The 13377-nt window shown below is 52.9% G+C and overlaps 1 protein-coding gene across 10 annotated transcripts in view; it reads left to right on the top strand.

Moving 5' to 3' along the window:
* The first annotated feature begins 3335 nt into the window (after positions 1–3335).
* Positions 3336–13377, top strand: part of NXPH1 (neurexophilin 1) — a 360999-nt gene continuing 350957 nt past the window's right edge. For 9 of the 10 annotated variants that reach the window (XR_012633059.1, XR_012633055.1, XR_012633056.1 and 6 more), the window contains exons 1-2: positions 3336–3543; positions 4510–4671. Coding sequence is in view for 1 of the 10 variants with exons in the window: in XM_074898018.1 (XP_074754119.1) it covers positions 4618–4671 (54 nt within the window). In the remaining 9 variants the exon portion in view is untranslated. Of the gene's footprint in view, positions 3789–4509; positions 4672–13377 lie in introns of all 10 variants that reach the window. The other variant, XR_012633052.1, reaches the window with a different exon arrangement.

A 13377-nucleotide genomic window follows, 5' to 3' on the forward strand; every position in this document is an offset into this window, starting at 1 on the left:
GTTGAATTCAATAGTACTTCAACATGCATATAGATGAGATGATATTTGCTTATAGCACAGGCTGATTTTTTATTTCAAGACAGCCATGGTTAACATTTTAATATATCCTTTACAGAGCTGGGGCAAAACTTCCATTGACTTTAACAGAGGCAGAATTTCCAATCATGGCATTGGCTGTAACCCTGAAACACCGAGAAAAAAATCTGGTTAAGAGCAGACTGAAAAATGGTTGTTAAGCTGCATCGGGTTTTCATCTTCTTAGACTTGCTTCAGCCCTTAGTACTCTGGCCTGCCTTTGCTGTCTTTGCTTTACTTTCTTTTTTCTGAGCAGTATTCCAAAATAAGAAACATGGCCTATATGAATAGTATTGCACGGAATTCAGTTCTATTTACTGTCTTTATTTAATCCATAATTGTCCATGTTTAGTCAGGTTACCTACACAGTGCAGTAAATTTAGCATAGCCATTTGATATTTAACATTACAGTATTGTACTTTCTTCTAGCGCCTCAAGCAATTAAACTGTGCCCATCTTCCATCGGAACCTGTAGCAATTATTAGTCACTTGCCATTGTCTTTGGATTTTCTGATTGTGATCCTTTCAGTTCTGCAAGCCAGGAAGCTATCTTCACAGTAACAGGGAAGAAGTCTAAAGGTTAGAATGTATTTCAAATCCTTAAAAATAGTCCAATTGCATTTTAAAGTCTAATTGGTCTTTTTAAAGTCCATTAGTAAACCCAGATTTTGTGATTCTTTAAAACCTTGCTAGCTGACACTACGTTGCTGGGATCCTTATTGCTAAGATTACAAACAGTATGCAAATGTTTGAAATTAAAATTAACTTGAAAAAAATCTAATATTCCACTTAAGCTTCTGTACCAACATTACAGAATCAGATAAAAGTCAAAAGACTGTGTCCAGAAATCCTAAATGTCAGATTTTCATAAGCATTGCATTCCCTTTAATAAAGTATCACATGTTCACATCTGGAATACTTTGGAGCCTGCTTTTTTTTTTTTTTTTTTTTTTTTTTAAATGAAGAAGATCAGTCCAGGCTCCCATATCTCCCATATGATTCTTGCTCCTTTCTTCTGGAGTGACAATGGAGGGAAGCAGCAGTCCAAACAGCATTTCTGAAGGAAAGCTCATTTCCACTGTAGTTAAAGGGTTTGTCCCAGTGGCCTTTGGCTGAGGAGGTCAGCTGAAGAGTGAAGAAACTCTCAGTGAAGCCAATGGATCAGTCCCAACATGACACAAAACAGGTTCGTCTGCCCTTAAGAACTTCACCTCAGGAGCCTGCTGACAACTCAAGAAGACAACACACAGACTGTGCTGTTCATAGAAGACTTTGCTGAATTCACAGGGGGAGAAAGTTTTAGTGGGCTGTAGTAAAAAGGAGCCATGCTTATGACTCCAATAGAGCCTCTGCAGTGCTCCGCTAAATGAGATATAAGAAGCTGAAAGAAAGACTGGGAGGGCCTTCTCTCTGACCAGCTGAAGGAATAATTCTTCTCCAAGGACTACTTCCTTGTCACCTCATATATGAAGACATTAATGATCAGACCTTGGAGAAGCTGAAACAAGTTACACGGACAGTAGAGCTGAATCATTCCTTCTTGAAGAGATGACGACTTAATCAGGAACATGACCCACTGAAATCTGGCAGATTTTGCATTTGCTTTTCCTGCTCCATATTAACCTGGCAATCTCATATCTAAGGTAAGAGTAACCATGTTGGCTCTAAATATGTAACAGCTTACTGCAAAGATCAACAGTACGCTCCATGCAGTTTATGGCAAGTGTGTTCTATGCAAAAAGAGCAACATCCATCCATCCATCCATCCATCCATCCATCCATCCATCCATCTATCTGGATTGATTATTAAGTGTGGACAAAGCTCCTCACAGGGAAGTAACAGTGGAATAGATAGTAAGGAGGGAGTTGAAAGGGGAAAGTTAGCTGTGATTTTTTTGTTACCCATTTGAAGCAAGAAGTCCCTAGGCAGCTTTAGCCTGCGCTGTAATGCAGGGGCTGTCTGGAGGGGCAGGATGACAGCACGATTGCTCGCAGGCTGCACACTTCTGTTCAAAGCTGTGACGTGAGCATCCCACATGTCTAGCAGAGTGATGGTGCTGGAGACATATGGAGGTGTCCATCTTCCAGGTGTTTGGAGTGGAAATGGCCATGGGGGAGGCTCTGGTGCAGCTCTTTCAAAGAGGACTCGTTACCTTTCCCCCCTCCTTTTCCCGCTCCCTTTTTATTACTGCGTTCTAAACTCAGACCCCCAAATTGAAACAGTATCTTACAGCTTGGTACTGAAGCCTCAGATTGCAGATATTATTTACCAGGACGTGCTCTAAGAGCAGCAAGGATTTGGCAGGACAGCTGAAGTCCTCTTTTTCTCTCTCATTTCCCGCTCTGTGCAGCATGCTGGCTTGCTTCTTGGTTCCCCTTTGGGAGGTGATAAATCTTGAGTTTTGCTATCGAGGCTGGGCATCTGGTAAGGCTGCCTTGTGCTGTTGGTATCCTCCCCTTCACCCTGTCCCAGTGTCACGCTGGTAATGATACGGTTTGTGGGGGTGGAAGAGGGCAGGAAAAACCCCGTCGGGCTCCTTGTGAAGAAGAAGGAAAACAAGGTCGACGAGACCTTTCCCTTTGCGTGACCGCTGGCGGGATTCGCCACAGCACGGGCCAGGGACGAGCTTTCCCGCTTCCCTCCGAGGGGCTGTCCAGCTCCAGGTTCCTGCGCGCGGGGGAGAAGCGACCCTTTAATCCCAGGGCTTGTCCCCGCGGCCGTCGCCCGGCCCCGCTCCGCGGCCCCTCACCGCAGCGCCCGGCCTGGGCAGCGCGGGCGCTACTCGGGGCAGCCCGGGGGGCGGTGGGACACCGAAATGAAAGGGAAGGAGAGGGGAAGAGGAGCTCTCCCCGGCTCCTTCCGGGCGCTGGGCAGCCACCGGCTCCCGCGGGCTGGCGGAGAGAGGGAAAGGGGCTGTGCCCCAGCCGGCAGCGCGGGCAGCGGGGCGGGCAGCGCGGGCAGCGCAGGCAGCGCGGGCAGGGCAGGCAGCACAGACAGGGCAGGCAAGAAGGCAGAGGCAGCAGCGCGGGCAGGGCAGGCAGGGCGAGCAAGGCGGGCAGCGCCAGGCAGCTCACGCCGCCCGGGGAGGGCTCTGATTCATCACCCCGTTCAGAGGAGAGGATGGGACGCCGCTAAACTCCCCTCTCTCCCGCCTCCCTTCCCCCCTCGCCAAGCAAGCCCCCCCCCCCCCCCCCCCCCTCCTCCCCCCTCCACTGCTCTGTCTCTCTCCCCAAGCAGTGAGGCTCGGACAGTGCTCGGCTCCAGCGCTTTATTTTAAGATGATCGGCCAAGGTCTTTGCAGATAGATTTTATCTGGAGTTAAATAGCAGGCGCTCGCCGCTCCCTCGCCAATAAGTCATTTTTAATAGAGATAAATCGCCCTGGACGCCCCGGAGCGCCGGTGCCGCCGCTCCTGCCCGCGCCCCCCGCCGAAGGCGAGCGGGCAGCCCGGGCAGCTCCCTCCTCCCGTAAGTGTCCTGCTCGGCGGAGCCGGAGCGCGGCCGTGTGCGGAGAAGGGGAGGCGAGGGGGGGAGAGCCTGCCAGCCGCCCCGCCAGTGCCTGCGCCGGATGCCCAGCGGCCGCGGGACACCTCGGTGCGGAGCGCGGCGAGGAGATGCGCAGGGGCGGCGGGCTGCGCCGCGGCGCTCGGCCCCTCTAGGCTCGCCCATGGAGCGCCCCGCGGAGTCCCGGCCGCCGTCGGACCCCCCACGCCGTACGTATCCCCGCCGTGGCCCCCCCGCGGCGGCGGGGCTGTCCGCGGGGCGCGGGGGCGGAGGAGGGCTGGGCCCGGGGATGGGGGTCCGCGCCCGTCGGGGCGCCCCGGGGCGCGGTCCCGGCCGGGGGCAAGGCACGGCGCGCCTTCGGAGCGGCGGAGGGGGGGCGGGTGGGCGCTTGCGGCGGCGCGCGGAGCCTGCTCGGGCGTCCCGGGGGCGAGGCTCGTCGCCTCGGCTTTACGCGCCCGGGAGCATCCGGAGCCCCGAGCCCGGCGTCTCCCCCTGCCCCTTCCCCCCGCGGCGGCGCCGCTCCGCTCCCCGGCGCGCTGCCGGGGCTCCGCGGCCAGCTGCCGGGCGGCTGCCGCCCGGTGCCCGCCGAGGGCGCGCAGGCAGGCAGGCAGGGCAGGCAGGGCAGGGCTGGCGGTGGCACCCCCGGGCCGTCCCAGCCCACACCACGGGGCTCTTCCGCCCAGTAAAAGGGCTGAGCGCCGGGGAGCGCTGCCTACAGGCGCTCTGCAGCCAGCCCGGACTGTGCGATCACTTTGCTCTGACGCTGGATTAACTCGATTTTAATCGTTTTTTGTTTCCCCACCCCCATCCGCACACCCCATCTCCTCCTTCTCTCCCGCCCCCCCCTTCCCTACACACCTCTCTTCCCCCCTTGTCTCAAGCCTAACCTTGTCTTGTGGTCATGGGGTCTATAATTTCATTTTTGCCTAGGCTGGTGAGAGCTCTGCTTGTTCTGTAAAGTGGATGTCAGGTGGATCTATGTTCTGGAAGGAACAAAGAGGCAGCGAAGGCAGCGCGGGGGAAGTTTGAGCGGCGAGGATGCAGGCTGTGTACTGGTACGCGGTCCTTCTGCTGCAGCCCACCCTCTACCTGGTGAGTGCCCCCGGCCCCTCGCACGGCTCGGGGAGGGGGCAGTTCGGCGGGGAGGAGGGCACCAGCCTGGCGGAGAACGAACAAACTCACGGCAACTACCGGCGCCCCGCCGCCAGCCCTGCCCCGTCCTCCCGGGGTCGGGCCGGGGCCGCGGCGGGGAGGTGCGGGGCTCGGCCGGGAGTCCTCGGCGGGGCGCGGGAGGCGGGGGGGAGGGCAGACCCGCAACTTCTCCTCCGCGGGGAAGGGGCGCGCCGCCGGGCGATAGCAGGCTCCGGGGCTCCCGGGCCGGCTCCCCCGGTGCCACCTCCCGGGCCGGCTCCCCGGGTACCGGCGGGGGCACCGGAGCGCCGCCGCGGGATCGCCCATCCAGGCTGTGGACTGGAGGCAACTTTTTGCCCTCCGCTCCGTCCTGAGGGTGGGAGCCCCTCCTGAAGGGACACCACCACCCCCCGCAGTGTGCCACTACGGGCGGCGCGGCAGAGGCGCTCGGTGACGAGCACAGCTGGTGTTATCCGGGTGAAGTGTCATTGGCTTTCTCAGCAAATCTCCTTTAAGATTACCGGGGGAACACGCGTGAACGGCGGCGTTATCTCCTTTAACGCACACTTTACTCCCTCTACGATCGCATGGAAGAAAACCGAGGCAGGCTGCTGCTTCGCAGCCCTGCCGTGCGTTAAGCGGGCAAGCACTTGGCCGGAGCTCGTCCCCGTGGCGGCGGGGGAGGGAAAGCCCCTTTTTCCCGGAGGGCCGCCCAGAGGGTCGGGGGAGGCGACGGCCCTGCCCGGCTCCGGCTCGGGCCCCGGCTCCGCGGCCGCCGGGCGCTGCCTGCGCCGCCGCTCCCTGCGCTGTGGCGGACCCGCCGCCTGGGGGCGCTGCGGGGCAGCGCGGCGCGGCGCGGCGGCGCGCGGCCGGGCGCGGAGCAGCCAATCCCGAGCGGGCCCGGCGCGGGGCGGGGCGGGGCGGGGCGAGGCGGGGCGGGGGGGCGCGCGCCTCCCGCGGCCGCGCAGCATCCAGCGCGGCCGCGCAGCGCCGGGGGTCGCGCCCCTCCCCTCCCGTCCCGTCCCGTCCCGTCCCGCGGCCGTGGGTGCCGGCTGGGGGCCCTGCCTTCGGCGGGCGGTGCCACGGCTGCCGCGGGCGTCTCTCCTCCCCGCGAATTTTATAGCCGGGGGGAGCGGGGAGAAAAGTGCGTGGCAAATAATTTATCAAAAAGCCGGAGCGAGATCGATACGTCGTGTTAAATTTTAAATGTGTTTGCTGGCAGTTAAACTGCTCTCGACTCATTACAACAACAGCGCTGGATTTATTCTAATGCGCTGCGGTCTGAACAACAAGCGCATTAATTCTCCTTTAATTGTAAACTGGGAGCATTTGAAAACCATTCAGTGTGCAAATTATGCTGATTCAATTACCGTTTAGTTACAGACTTCATTACCTGAATGCTTGCCTTTTTTTTTTTTTTTTTTTTTTTTTTTCCAGAGGGCTTGGCATTACAGAGTAAAGGGGACGATTTTCCCGTTTTCGTCAAAACAATACGAAAATAGGATACCGAAAAAAAAAAAAACCGCGAATAAAAGATAAGCTAGGGGGAGGGGATGCGCTCTTCGGCTGGGCTGTGTGTTCTGCCAAAACACTCGGGGGGATCTGAAGGATTTCCGTGTCAAACCCGATTCTAAGCCGATTCTTCTTTCTGAGTTGGTACTTCCACGTTTATGCCCATCTCTCCCTCTTCTCTATATTTCGAGAGCGACTCTGAAAGTTCGCGTTAGGCCATCGCGTGATAATAAACTGTTTATTAGCGTCGAAGCATGAAGTTTTGATTAAAGCTTCAGTGCGGTGCCACAAGCCAGCCAGGTGCAGCACTTTTGTTGTGCCTATCCGTGTGTGCTCCTCGCTCTGTGTGGGCTAGGGCAGTTTCAATCAGGAATTAAATTTTCAGTACCCAACCTGTTCGGAAGGGCAAATGAAATGGCAGCTAAACCAGCTTCCTATCGAGTTTGTTAAAAAATCCTTTTTGAGAGGAGTTAATAATATCGGGGAGAGGGAAAAATAGCGTGTTCCCCCTCTGCCTGGACTGGGCGGTGTTGAGTGATAGTGGGGAGTCGCAGCGAGGCTGGGCTGCCTCGAAGTTACTCATTTACAGACACTCGCTGGCTTGTAAATTCTCTTCACCTAGCAAACCACTGCTCTTTTTTAATTTTTTTTTTTTTTTTTTTTACCCCCCCACATTTAAACGACTTCCTAATGAAATCGGGGGGGGGGGGGGGGGGGGAAGTGTGCTTCTGCTTTTGTCCCTCTTTTTAATAGAGCCATATGCCATCCAGCCTTATTGCCTGAAATTTATAGAGGTCACGGCCGACCAGAATGCCAGAATGAGGAGGAATTTTGCTGGGGTAGAGATGGTTCGCCGTATTATGTTTATTGATAAGAACATTAGTTAGCCTCTGCGAGACAAGCATTTTCGCCTTGTTTCGAGCTCTGCAATGTATTGAAAATGTTATATTTGATATGCGGTGGAAGTGCATTTCCTTTGGCCTAAGCGGATAACTGAGTACTTACATGGTGGAATTAGGAGTTAGTCTTTGAAAGCTTGCTGTTATTTTCTTTCTTTACATTTAGAGAGCTGCAGAAAGTATTGAAACAGCTACACTCGGTCTTATTTACCATGAGACTCCACTTCAACGTTGTTCTGTCGAAATCATCTTAGTTCTGTTCTGATGGATAATGTTTTCTTAACTAGCAGTGCTGTGCCGAGCTCAAAATCGTCATTAAGGAAGCATGCAAATATTAAGAAAGAAAAAACACCCGGAGATCGTAGACTTTCAGGTTTGAGCTTTGTCTATAAGGACACCGGGGTTTTACACCATTCCCTTAATGGAAGACTTATCGTTTAATTCCTGCCTAGTTGCCGGTGAATTTCCAGCCTGACACCACAGGACAATAAACCGCCAGGCTGTTTCTTTTCATTTCTTTCTTTTCTTTTCATGGGTGGAAGCAACATGCTGCAGAAGCGACTGCAAAACGCGCGGGCTGCTGGCAAAGACGGCGAGGACCCTGACTAGTTATTTCTCGCTGGGACAGGCCGAGCATGACCCCCGAGGAGGCGGCAGATCGCGTCGGTACCGGCTGCCGAGGGGACCGGCCCTGGCTCGGTGCGGGCGGGGCCGGCCGGGCCGCCGGTCCTGCCGCTCCCCGGCCGGGCCCTGCGCACCTTCTCGGCAAAGCCGGGGCGCCCGGCGGCAAAACGCCTGCCTGGTTGCAGGACTGTGCCCCCCGGCATGTTCACAGGCTCTGTCTTCGCCTGCTTCTGGGGGACACTTTCCCGGCACAAGCCAGGAATGAGAACGTGAGAACATGCACCTCTTTTGCTGCGGCGAGCGACCCGGCTTGAAGGGACTTCGGCTCACGACTTGGGTACTCCTTACCCGGAGTAGCGGGTATGGAACTAAAACCAGTCGTAGTTTTGCGTTGCACGCTGCTAGGGTAAGGATCCCTCCCCTCTCAGCCCGCCCCAACCCCCCTCCCCCGCCCAGCTTGTCGTCTTTTCCCAGCAAAGTGTTTCTTCACCGGTGGGGTTGTAAATGAGGACATAGAGCAGAGCAGAGTGGCAGAGCGGTTTAACTCCGTGCGGAATTTAAGCAGCGCACGAGCGGTAATTTTCCACCACCATCTCTCCCCCCCCACCCCGCGGAGAGCTGCGAGCAGGTTGTTTCGCGGGGGGAGCTTCTCCGCGCGGCGCTTTGTCAGAGAAGTGCCCACAACTGCGGGGCTCCCGGGGCCCCCTGTTTTACAGGGCGGTGGCTTTGGCAAAGGGTCTTGGAAACAGCCCGCTAACCTCCCACCCGCGCCGAGAGAGGATTTTAAGGTCTGTTCCACACCGTCACTGTAGTTTGGAGGCCTGGCAGCCGAGCGGAGCTTTCCTGCAAAAATGTTGTGAATAATAGAGGTTTAAAACTGGTCTCAGCGGTGCCACACTTGGGACGGTGTTTGCTGAGGGGGTAAACAGGGGGTTAGCGGCTCCAGAGTTTGTGTACATTTAATTTCGATCTGTGTCGCACTGTTTGCGGTCATTTCACTCCGGTTAATGAAAGCTATGGAGAACGTGAAGAGATATCACGTGCCGGCGAAGATAAGTTGATTTTTTTTTTTTCTTTTTTAAGATAGTTCCTGATTGTGTCCTACTTTGTCGTGGGAGGAAAAAAACCCAAACCTCTAGAGGCAGCGAAGATAAAAGAAAACAAAAAACAAAAGAGACAGAAGGCATTGTCCTATCATAATCACCACCCACAGTATTTCTTCAGAGGCATTTGGTGCTGAAAGCATTCGGGTATTGCTTTTTTCACCCCAAATAAGCGTTTTCTTGCAATTTTGAATTTGACGTCGAAGGGGGGGGGGGAGCGCTTAGCGGGGAGGGAGAGAAGTGGCTTTTTTTGTGCGAGAGAGTTTACTTAGCCTTGAGACGATCCCGCTCCCTCTTTCTAAAGGAGTTTGAGAGACCCTTTGGCGGTGGTGTAGGGGGAATAATCAGAAGGTAAGGCACGGGAATAGCAACCGGACTCGGATCTCGTGTAGGCGAAACAAACTTATCTGCGCTCTAGGAGGTTTTTTTTTTTGTTTTTGTTTTTTTTTTTTTTTAATTAAGTGGAGGTTGGTGCATTCTTTTTCGGGCTTTCTTCCTTCTTTCCTAACCACCAGGGACCTGTTGTAGGAGTTTAAGAAGGGGCTTCTCCGCACTATTATTCCCCCCCCCCCGGTGCTTAGTACACATTATTTTAATTTCTTAAATCGTTGGAGTGAGCAGTCTGAAACAGATTTCACCTTTTAGGGAGGCATCTGAATATAATCCAAGATCCCTGCCTCACTTTGACTAGCCAAATCTTCCAAGTCAGTATCTAGAGGTATCAATTTTAAGCTATTTAATATTTCCCTCCCTCTCTAACCCGCCATTTTAATTAACAAAAAGCCAATTTCCCAGTCGTCTTGGAAAGTGTGGTGAAGCAGGTTAGGAAACCAATTGCTCGGAATAGCCAACACTTGGAGAAATTGAATGTGTGAGCCATCCTTCCCTCCCTAGGATTGCTTCTCTTCTCCCGATTGGGTCTGGGTGAAGCTATGCTGTGATTTATCAGATAGTTTAACATCCAGCTCGCTCTTCTTGTAAGTCAGCATTAAACCACCTCCTGGGTGCTTTGTAAATACAGCTTTAGCATTTTTTTCATGCAGCAGATTGACATGTTGACAATTCTGCTTTAAGGAATGTGACAATAAAGTGGAAAACCAAAGGCTGGCAAGCACTTCATCAAGGATAAAAAGGTTCTGCTGTAAGGATGTCACTCAATTTATTGTGAAAGTCGAATGAATTACGTTTAATGAAAGTGCTCCCCAGATGAATATTACCAGCAATTTCCTGAGTTGGCTCTGTCAGATTGATATGAGGAAATGCCAACCCATATCAAAAAAGATCTCCAATCTCAATTACTATGCAAGCTTTCGAAGAGCTCCTTTTATTGATATGATATATATTGGCGGGTTCTCAATGCTGTGGAAACTGCTCTGTTCACCAGGAGAACATATTTCCTACGTTTTTGTTTAACCCTACGTTTTTCTGGCCGTTGTTTAAACTTAAGCGAGTGCCCTTCTTTTGGAGGGGAAACCGCCTCTCGTCCCCTTTCACTTTCCGTCACCTAGAGAGACCAAAGTTTTGTGTCTGGCAGAGAGCAGTGGTGATGCTCATTGCAGGAAGTTTGTTCAGCCTGGATGGGCAAAGCCGAAGGTCAAGAGAAATAACTCGTCTGAGACAATGGCGTTGGATCTCCTCATATTCAGTGTATTTCTAGGCGAAAATCCAGAGCACGGTAATGTTTATTACGACTAGCAATCCCAATATTCCCGGCCTTTCTTCCTCATTCCTCTAGGGCTTCTTTGGGCAAATTAGAAATTCACTAAACCCGCGAAGAGAGAAAAGCTCTTATGTCGCCTCATCTACATAAGAATTGACTTTGTGAGAGGCTTTTCTGTTCCGTTTTAACTGCTATGACACCAGTCGCTGTTTAGGAAAACAGCTTCTTTTCCCAGAATCCGTCTTGATGGGCTTGTTTGTGATTAAAGACGGGATTCGGTCAGCTTTCTTCTATCACTTCCCCGTTCTCTTTCAATTTTTAAATTGAAGAGGAGACAGAGGCGGTATTGAAGGACAACTGGGAGGTGCTCGGTACTCCGCAGCAGGATGGGGACATGGGCACCCTCACACGTGGAGCCGCGCTCCCTGCGTGCAACATTCAAGAGGAAGCAGAAAGAGCTTGTCCTCATCACATGCCGCGTTAGTTTAGGTTCCCAATTTCCTGTTCGCTGCCGAATCCGAGTTTAAAACTTTCTTCAGTGCACGACTAGTCCACGGGATTTTTTTTTTTTTTTCCCTTTAAGTGTGTTTTTTCCCTTTCGTCGGAGATACTGAACGTTTCGAGCCAAGGAAGGCTAGTGCAGGCGCTGCGGGGAATGCGGACAAGGGTTTGCAGACGGACCAGCACAAGGCTGGCTTTGAGGGGCCCTGCCTGCTCCGCGGCGGCCGCGCCGCGCCCAGCCGCCCGGGCCCAGGGCTGCCCCGCCTTCGCCCGGCCCCGCAGCGCCGGCTGCGGCCGCGCCGTGCAGCACCTCGGAGAGCTCCCGCGGCCGGCGGGAGGGCGGGCAGCGGCGCCAGCACGGCGGACAGCGCCCAGCGCCGCGGACAGCGCCCAGCGCCGCGGACAGCGCCCGGGCCGGCCCCGCCCCACGCCCCGCCCCGGCGCCGTCCGCCGTGCGCTGCCGGGGGCCAGGCCGGCGCCCCTCGGAAGCCCCTCTGTCCCGGGCCGGTCCGTGTTTCGGGCCACGGGTGGTCAGGTCTCACCCGCAACCCGCTCTGGGCTTGGGGTTTGGCTGCCTGCGTTAGCCTTCCTGAAGGAAGAGGTAGGCGGGTGCACCAGTAGACCGATGTATTTACTGTTACTGCTGATTGGCTTTTGTTTAATGGCGAAGCAGCTGCTTTATTTTCTAGGGCAAAACTGACCAGGAGGGCAATACGTGACTGTGGAGGGGAACAGGGATGAGATCTTGGATTTAACCATCTAAGATCCGTGGCAGGATGAATCTGGGGATCAGGAGGTGTGTTCCGGGACACTAGGGTTTGTCTCATTCTATCACAGTTCTACAGCAGTTCCTCCTTTTGAAGAGAGACACCCAAGAGCATTGGAGTCCAAATGGGCTGTGGGACACAGCTGACACCGAGACATGAGAGCCGGCAGTGGTTAATTAATAATGACACTTCCTATCCTGCGGGTCGTGGCAGGAGTGGCTCTCAGACACATGCCATTTTTTGTGGCAGTGGCACTCTGAGACACCTTTGAGGGGTAGCCAGATCTTGCTCCCTCCACTTGCTTGTGTCCTGGCAGTGCTCTGAGTATCTCCAAGCTCCCTTCTTGCATTCAAGAGGAGATAATCGCAGGCAAGTGCCTCCACTACTGTAAATCCCCACTCGCTATCGACAGAGCTGTCTTCTAGAGGTCTGCTGCCTGAAAAACACTTGTCAATGAAACACTGACTTTTGACAAGGCAGGTATAAGTGGATGACTGATAGAGAGTCCTTCAATAAAGGAGTGTGATGGGAATTGACTGGGCTGAGAGGAAAACCAACCCACAATCCCCACCAATCTTCCAGACAAAACCATAAGCCGTTTATTCCTGATCCATATTCTTCCATGAATACCAGTAGCGATTGTGATGCTTTTGCTAGATGTGAACATTTTCCAGTCCCTTTTGATTACACCATGTCCCCATGTGTGGTGCCTGGAAACTGTATTGTCTGCTTCAGAGATATTGCTTTTATCTCCCAAATGCCACCCTCATTAATGTCAGTGTCTCACAGTCCAACTAGTGACAAATGTCTCAGGGACATTCATCCGCCTTGCACAGTGCATCCGTCTCTCCAGGTGCCCTGTCTTTTCCTCTCCAAGGAGTGGTTTAGAAATATTTTCTCCCTTACCCCGTGTTTGCTGTAAAATGATTTGTCCACTAGTTGGTCTCTGTCCTGTCCGTTCACGTGTTAGTTTTGTCAGTGCCCTCTGGGGTATCACCCCTCCTGTTAATCTGTTTCATCACCTCGATGACCAATTGACCAGTGCATGGAAAGTTAATCTGCTCTTTCCACATCTGCAGATGTTGAAGGGGGAGAAATTAGGCTTTTTTGCTTTCTGGGAGCCTACCAAATAATAATGATACCAATGCCACATTTTCCTCTAATTTCACTTTCTACTCCAAACTTGATGTAAAAACTAAAGAATGAAGACCCTGGTTGTTTCTCTGTGTATGTAGCCTGCTTGCTTCTTATTACGTGCACCTGTGATTTTTTTTTTTTTCCCCTGAACTTTGAAAAACTGATAAGTATGTTGTTTATTTTTATGTTTCCTTAAACTTTGGTGAAAGCAGGACAGGATACCTAGGCTTCCTTTTAGTAGCAGAGCTGACAGCCAAAATAATACCAGGACAGAAGTGATCTGGTAGCCTCAGTTCTTGGAACCACCTGTAATTAAAATATTTTTAATATATATAAAAGATATATTAAAATTATATTGTTTGTTAGAAAGAAAGAGTCACTTAAAATCTAACTAATGCAGCATCCTCTGCTGAAAAAGAGATGTTATTTACCTTCCTAGTTAGAACATCTGATGTTTCTATTCA

The sequence above is a fragment of the Athene noctua genome, chromosome 2 (genome assembly GCF_965140245.1).
Source record: "Athene noctua chromosome 2, bAthNoc1.hap1.1, whole genome shotgun sequence".
Lineage (NCBI taxonomy): Eukaryota > Metazoa > Chordata > Aves > Strigiformes > Strigidae > Athene > Athene noctua.